This window comes from Myotis davidii, unplaced genomic scaffold (genome assembly GCF_000327345.1).
Source record: "Myotis davidii unplaced genomic scaffold, ASM32734v1 scaffold330, whole genome shotgun sequence".
Lineage (NCBI taxonomy): Eukaryota > Metazoa > Chordata > Mammalia > Chiroptera > Vespertilionidae > Myotis > Myotis davidii.
This window is the reverse complement of record NW_006283770.1, coordinates 8646096-8653699: the sequence shown is the minus strand read 5'-3', so window position 1 is coordinate 8653699 and position 7604 is coordinate 8646096. Positions and strand designations below refer to the sequence as shown.

Below are 7604 nucleotides of genomic sequence, written 5' to 3'. Positions count from 1 at the left end.
ATTCAATCCACATTTATTATGCTAAAGAGCTAGCCCAAGGCCTGCAAAAATCATCAAAGCCTGCTCACTTGCGCTTGATTAAACTTTAATTCATTTAATTTACAGAGACATTGTAGGAGAATGATCACAAAAACTTGTCAAAAATGTAATGTTCATGCAGTTTCTATCAAGTTCAGTGATAAAAGAAATTTAGACTTTTCCTGCACTTCATCTTTTGCTATAGGTGGGATTCTTCAAATGTGAGAGCAGGCCTGGACCCCAGAGATGGCAAAGCTCCCATGGGGATGGGGTGAAGGCCTTGGGTGAGGCAGTCCTGGGACATTGTACTCTGTGTTTATTTGACAGGCACTGGCTCACTTCAACCTCAAGAGCTGGATTATTATGTTAATAGTTTTAATTATAGGACCCAGACAGCAACTATGGTAAGAAAACCAATCAAATGAGAGGGACAAAGCTGGCTTTCAAAGTCACATCTGTCTGAACAAAGCAACAGTCTGAATCAGGACACCAGATTTCCTGACATGGCCAGGGTTTCCCCAGGAAGGCTTTCTTCAGGTTCATCCACCTCAGGAGTGTCCTGCAGAGCCCTCTGGAGAATCAGCCTCAGGGTGTGTCTCCGCTTCCACCATCGCTGCTTGAAGGAGCCAACGAAGAAGAAAATGATGGGGTTGGCACCGCTGTTGACACAGGACAGGAGAAATGCCACCAAGTAACTAGGAACAAAGGTTTCAAAATCTTTTTGAAACCAGAATACGAGGAACCAGTGGATGCCGAAGGGCAGGCCGCAGAGAAGGAAGACCAGCCCTGTGAGCATGATGGTCGCATAGAGCCTTGTCAAGGGAACCCGGTTGGAGCTACACAGCAGTCTAGTCATCAGGGCCAGGCTGGACCCAGTAAGAATCACAAACAGCAAAATCAGCCACGCCGCACTAATGAAATCCAACAATGGGCACCAAACATGATGCATGTTCCTAACCAGGTAGCCACAGTAGTTCCCTTCCAGGATGCTCAGCAGCAGGGACAGGGCCCAGAGCAGGGCACACATTATGGCAGACATGTGTTGGGGGCGGCGGCAACGGTACCAGATGGGCCACAAGACAGACAGGCAGCGCTCCGTGCTGATGGCGCTGAGAAGGCTCAGGCCTGAGATGTAGGCAAAGATTAACACAGGGATGGTAAATCTGCTGATTCCTCTAAGGTAAAAACTAAATTCAAAAAGTGATCTTAGGGTACCTGTACAAAGGAAGAGGAAGTCAGCCCCCGCCAGGTTGAGGATGTAGACAGAGAAGGCGTTCTTGTGCATGCGGAAGCCCAGCAGCCAGAGCACCACGACGTTGCCTGCCAGCCCCCCCATGAACACGATGGCTGTCAGTAAATCCAGGATTATGATCCCTACATAATGTAGATGAAAGGCCTGATCAGTTCCATTGGTTGTTGTGAAGTTGGTCTTCCAGGCTGTGACAGTCATATCCGTGCTCAGAAACGCTGCAGTTGTAGACCTGGAAACAAAACAAGACTTGAGCACCTGCTCTATGACCACAGACCCTCATGGCCACCCTGTCTGTGGCGTATGGAGGCTTCCAGAGATTAAGATTCTTTCTGACCCACACAGTCTTGGAGTCTTGGATCCTGAATTTAAACCCAGTTCTCTCTGAATCTTAGAGCCTGGGCTCTTTCTACTGCAACACAGACCCTCTATGTCCAACCTCTCCACTCACCATAGAGCCCATGACGTGCCCTGGAGGCAGGAGGAGAAGAGTCTGCCCAGGTCCTGTGGATGACAGCAGGGTCCTGAGTTCCCCAGTGCTTGTGCTCTTGGAGAGTGGCTTTGATTGACAGCAGGCTGTCAGAAGCCCCAGGGCAATCTCAGTGACTGAGAGTGGTCTACCCAGGAGGGAGAAAGGAGGTTATGACTTAAGCTCATGAAGGGAATGAGACCCCTTATTAGGACAGAGTAAGGACCCCCAAAGCTTTTGCATTAGAAATGTCCCAGTGGGTCATCTTTATGAGGATATACAATTATTACTCTTCCATTGTTGTATCCCTAGGACCTAAGTCTGTGTGGAAACAAAATGGGGCTGTCAATAAAATTTTAATAGACAAATGAATGAGTGAATGAAAGAATGAATGAGGAGCCCAAGGGAAGAAGAATATTTGGATTTAATATAATATAGAATTTTTTAAATGAAGAATTTGAAATGTAAAACAGAAATCAGCACTTTTAAATCCATCACCAAAAAACGCATATGTAACAAAAAGAAAATTCCATTTCTAATTATTCATTCTGTGCAAAGCTCTTGTGTGTTTGAAAGAATTTTTTTATGACTCCAGACACATCCTATCCAGGTGGGAGAGGATTCAGGACTGAATTAAATTTTTCTGCATTTTGGAGGAGAAAGAAGCCTATTTATGAATGAGATATAGGTGGCCAAGGGTTTGAATAGAGGTAGTTGAGATAGAAATAGCCAAGATTTGGAAACAACTTAAACGCCCATCAACAGATGAGTGGATTAGAAAACCATGGTACATCTACACAATGGAATACTATGCTGCTATAAAAAAGAAGGAATTCTTACCATTTGCAGCAGCATGGATGGAACTGGAGAGCATTATGCTAAGTGAAATAAGAAAGAAAAACACCACATGATCTCACTCATTTATGGATAATAAAGAACTTTATAACCTGATGAACAAAAAGATATATACAGAGGCAGAGAAGCATGGAACAGACTGTCAAATTACAGTCAGAAGGCTGGAGAGTGTTTGGGGGCTGGGGGAAGACTGTCAAACTACAGCAGAAAGGCTGGGGAAGGTTGGGGGAGGAGGTAAGAGATCAACCGAAGGACTTGTAAGCATGCATATAAGCACAACCAGTGGATGCAAGACACTGCGGGGGGAGCAGGGGGAGGACATGTGCCGGGGGGTAGGGGAGGCCGGGGGGAAGGTCAATGGGGGAAAATAAAAAGGAGACATATGTACTACTATCTGCAATACTTTAAACAATAAAGTAAATAAAAAGAAAAAATGGAGTTATTAAGTGCTTTTCTGATGATATGTGAAATATAAAAGTCATTTATTGCCACTCCATGTGGTTTGGAGTAGAGGTATCTTTGCAGATCAAAGCTTTTGTATAAGAGAATTCTCGTGGTAGTGGTGGAGTTAAGAAGTGCTTACTTCTATTTTACAAAGGGCTTTGGATGAAAAGAGAGAAGCTCTTGCAGAATTTAGGTGAGAAACATAAACCAACTCACACATAGGTGAAGAGTAGCAGCTGATGAGTGCTTACATGGTATTTCCTCTTTTAATCCTCAAATAGCCCTATGAGGCCAGCACTATGCCTATACCCATCTGGCATATGGGAAAAGACAAGCACAGGGAGGTTGAATGACATGCTCCAGTTCTCACGTGCACAAGTGGAAGAGCCTGGATCTGAACCCACAGGTCTGTGTCAGAGTGTTCGCTCTTCTCCTGCCCTGCAGCCCCACTACCAGGTGTTGTGTCCCGTACACATGGGGTGTAGTGGGGCAGGAAGCAAGTAACTCTCAGGGAGAAATCTCAAATGGCAACTCACTAGTGTGTTTTATTAAGCTAGAATTGGCAAATTTCACAAATAACAAAGTAGAGAAGCTTATCCAGTGTAGATGAAGGGGGTGGAATCCAGCTGAGAACAGATCAGAGATTCCAGGGGCTCCTTCTTCCCTCTGGACAGACCCAATCAGTGGAGTCTTGCCTGGTTCAGCCAGCACAGGCTCCCCCAGTAGAATCTAACCCGCTACCCTTCAGTCTGTGGGCACTGCTCTAACCACTGAGTCAAACCTGCTAGGGTTTGTCTGCTTTTTAAAACTCACTCATTTGTGGATTATAGAGAACAACATAGACTGATGAAAAGGGACAGACCCAAAGACTGAGAAACAGTGATCAGGCTATCAATCCCCAGAAGGGAAGTAGGGGAAGGCGGGTGTAAGGGGAAGAGATCAACCGAAGGACTTGTATACATGTATATCTAATAATAATAAAAAAAAGAAAAAAAAAGAAAACTCAAAACTTAATAATGATGACTAGATCTGTTTGGATTTTGCCTTTTTTTCTTGTTGTTCACTATTGTATCCTCAGCATTGAGCACATGTCCCTTAGAGACCATCTGCTATAATATCATCCTTTAACTCAGGAAGAAGCTGAGGCTGAAAGAGCCAAAGGATTTCCCTGAGATCACAGGGTGAACAGCAGGTCCAATGCCAGCCCTGGCCCCCTGGAGCCCAGCCTGAGGCTTTCCCACTGTTCCCTGCCTCATTGTGGGATCAGCACCTGAGCAAATTCTTCGTGTGAGCTCAGAACGTGAGAGAGCTTCAGGGTGTAGAAAATGCTAATTGGTCTAAATATCCATTTCCTTCTCTCTCACATAATAGTTCTGAGAATTTTAGATGAGAAAATGGATTCTAATCCCAGTTTCCATTCCCATTTGATGGCACGATGTGACCAGGTGGTAGCCAATGGGAGGTGAGAACAGTGATGTAACCAATTTTAGGTTGTGCCTTTCCTTCCCCTCTTCTCTGATTGGAATGCTGATGACTTCAGGAGCCCTGCATGAGAATGAAGTCACCTCTCTAGGACTGGGGAGCAGTGATTTGAAACAGCACAGGTGTTTGATGCCTTGAAATCACCAGTCAAGTTCTAGTAAGCTCTCTTGCTTTTCTTCTCTAGGGCTACCAAAATCATTAAGTTAAATTCTTAAAAATATTTGTATACAACCACCTTGAAAAATAATGTATGTTCCATCTTCAAGGCATTTATGATGATAGAGATATTATTTCAAAGAAGTTTCACCCAGTATGGGGCTGCCAATAGATCAAATAAATGAGATGTAATAACAAATTGATCTAATCACAGTGAGAGAGAAAAAGTCCTAAGAAAAAGAACTAAGAAGGGGCTGTAAGAAAAACGTGTTCCCTTCATTTGATGTCGAATTTCATTTCCAGCTTCTCTACCCTCTTCTGGGCTCCCTTTCCCTCTGGCTCCTGGTTGTTCTCAGGAAAGGGTGACACTGACAGATGATTGGAGAACAGGAGGAGGGTGATTGATGTTTTAACTCTCTACCTCTCTGCTGTTAGGCTGTGAGTTGGCAGTGTTGCTCTAATTAAGGATACAGCCCCTGTCTGTGGACATTTTTTTCAGTCATAGTGACAACCATTGCTACAGCCACAGCTACAGGCCTCCCTATGTTCTGGCAACTTATCTTTCCCTTTACTCTTAAGGATGCCCAATGGCAATAGCTCCCTATTATGATTTATCTTCAGGGGCCTCTGTGTCCTCTAATGATTTTCCTTAGTCCTGCTCACTCTTCATACACAGTCTTTTTATTAAAATCTCTTAAATTGTTCTGTTTTTTTGTGCCTTGTATTTATTACTGGAACAAGAAAGATAGATGCATATAACACACAAATAAACAAACTCATTGAATAGCAAGGTAATTTCTGCTTCACAGACATTGTTTTCAAACCTGGATTGTTGTTAATAACCTGAAATAAATTAATGTGCATACATTACTCCTGGGAGTAAATGGAAATAGATTAGATGAGCCAGACCATGCAAAGCCCTGCATGCCAAGCAAACTCTTCTTTAGCTATGCAAGCTGATATTGCCTATTGGATGGGCTGCCTGCACACGCCCACAGTGGGCAGTGAAAGGCTCCAGTTAAGCCAATCCTCACTGAAGGGGGACACAATGGGTTAAGATAGGAAGAGGAAGAGATAAGGTTATTAACAACAATCCAGGTTTGAAAACAATGTCTGTGAAGCAGAAAGGACGTGCCCCTCACAGCCTAAGCTACCAGCACCCAAAGCTTCCCTGATGGAGCTTCATGTCTCTGGACCCTACTTCATGGGTGCCCATGGTTCCTTACATGCTCGCCCTCAAGATTCAGTCGTGACCATGTGAACTAAAAGGGTGAAAACAAAGACAGGTCTGAACTGACTCTTACCTGAGCACCATCTTCTAGTTGAAGGTGGTGAGTAGAAGAAGAGGAGCTTTCCACAGAGTGCCAAACACCAGAGAATGCTCTCCTACCCCTGGATAGGAGGTGTCTGCAGGAGCAGGAGTGGAACCTGATGACCAACAGAGGCTTATTAAGATGCTGGGCAGGCTCTGTGACTTCCTGCACAAGAGACACTGGCAAATGAGATTTTGGAGATGTGAGAAAAGGGACTCACAAGGTGTTTCTCACTTGCCCTAAGGTCAATGACTTATCTCTTCCTCTTCCTATCTTAACCCATCTGTGTCCCCCTTCAGTGAGGATTGGCTTAACTGGAGCCTTTCACTGCCCACTGTGGGCGTGTGCAGGCAGCCCATCCAATAGGCAACATCAGCTTGCATAGCTAAAGAAGAGTTTGCTTGGCATGCAGGGCTTTGCATGGTTTGGCTCATCTGATCTATTTCCATTTACTCCCAGAACTAAAGTATGCACATTAATTTATTTCAGAGGACACAAGAATATACAAAATAAAAATGTAAACTTTCTGCTAATCTCAATCACCAATAGCAACCGATGTTTACAGTTTCCATTTTAACTCTTTTACAACTTATTTTATAGCTTTGTGTAATGAAACCTCATTTCTAGTTGTGACTTATCGATATCAACAACTGTATACACTGTGTTCCCTTTTAGCAGATAAAGAATTTAGAACATCACATGAACTACTTGTCACCTCTCTCTCCTCACGACATTTGATAGCTAGATTTCTTTCACATGATGTGGGACAACCAGTGTTTTCACATTTAGTTCCTATAATTCCTTTCATGTGCCCATGCCGCAGCCAAATTGAGTTACATAGCATTTCCTTAGAAAATTAACTATGAAGCATCTGAAACAATGTGAGAAACTTATTCACTCATTTCTGAGTTTACCCAACTCTACTAATACTGTATGCTATACTGTGCCAGGCAGGGATCCAGGCAGAGAAGATGCTGTGGACAAATGCTACGGAGGGCCTTTCACAGGCCCAATTTCCTGGACTGTGCTTATCTAAGGATATTATTTTCCCTAAACCCAGACAACCTAATGAGATTAGAGGTAGGCCAACTCATTTACTTAAGCTTTTACTCTGTAGGATGCCCTCAACCACAGCAGTAACCATAAATCTAAAGGGCCTATAGTCTGAGAAAAACATAGGAAACCTTCTTTTTCTATCCAATCAGGTAGAACAATTTCTGAATGACTATTTATTGCTTTGAACAGGGATTCTTTTAAAAAACTTATTAAATATTACCTCAAAAGTCAGTAATATATTAGAGACATCACATGTATTAACCACTGATGTTCATGAAATATCTATATATATAAAGAGCCAGGGGCCATCGCAACTGAACTGACGACTGAACACACTGAGTGGGGTGACAAGGCTGGCAGGGGAGTTAGTGAGGGATGACCAAATGACTGAGCAGCAGGCTGCGTGGGACAAGCAGGCTGGCAGAGGGGGGCTGTTGATAGCGACCAAGCTGGTGGGGGGGAGGGGCAGTAAGGGGCAACCATGTTTGTGAGGGAGCAGTTAGGGGTGACCAGGCTGGCGGGGGGGGGCAGATAGGGGGAATCAGGCTGGGCGGGGGGCCAG

The 7604-nt window shown here is 44.1% G+C and overlaps 1 protein-coding gene across 1 annotated transcript; it reads right to left on the bottom strand.

Moving 5' to 3' along the window:
• Positions 1-499: 499 nt before the first annotated feature.
• On the bottom strand, positions 500-5988 carry LOC102770805 (mas-related G-protein coupled receptor member X1). The gene is made up of 2 exons (XM_006754002.2): positions 5978-5988; positions 500-1499 (listed from the first exon to the last, which is right to left on the bottom strand). Exons 1-2 carry the CDS (start codon positions 5986-5988, stop codon positions 500-502), a joined length of 1011 nt encoding a protein of 336 aa, XP_006754065.2.
• Between the last annotated feature and the right edge of the window lie 1616 nt (positions 5989-7604).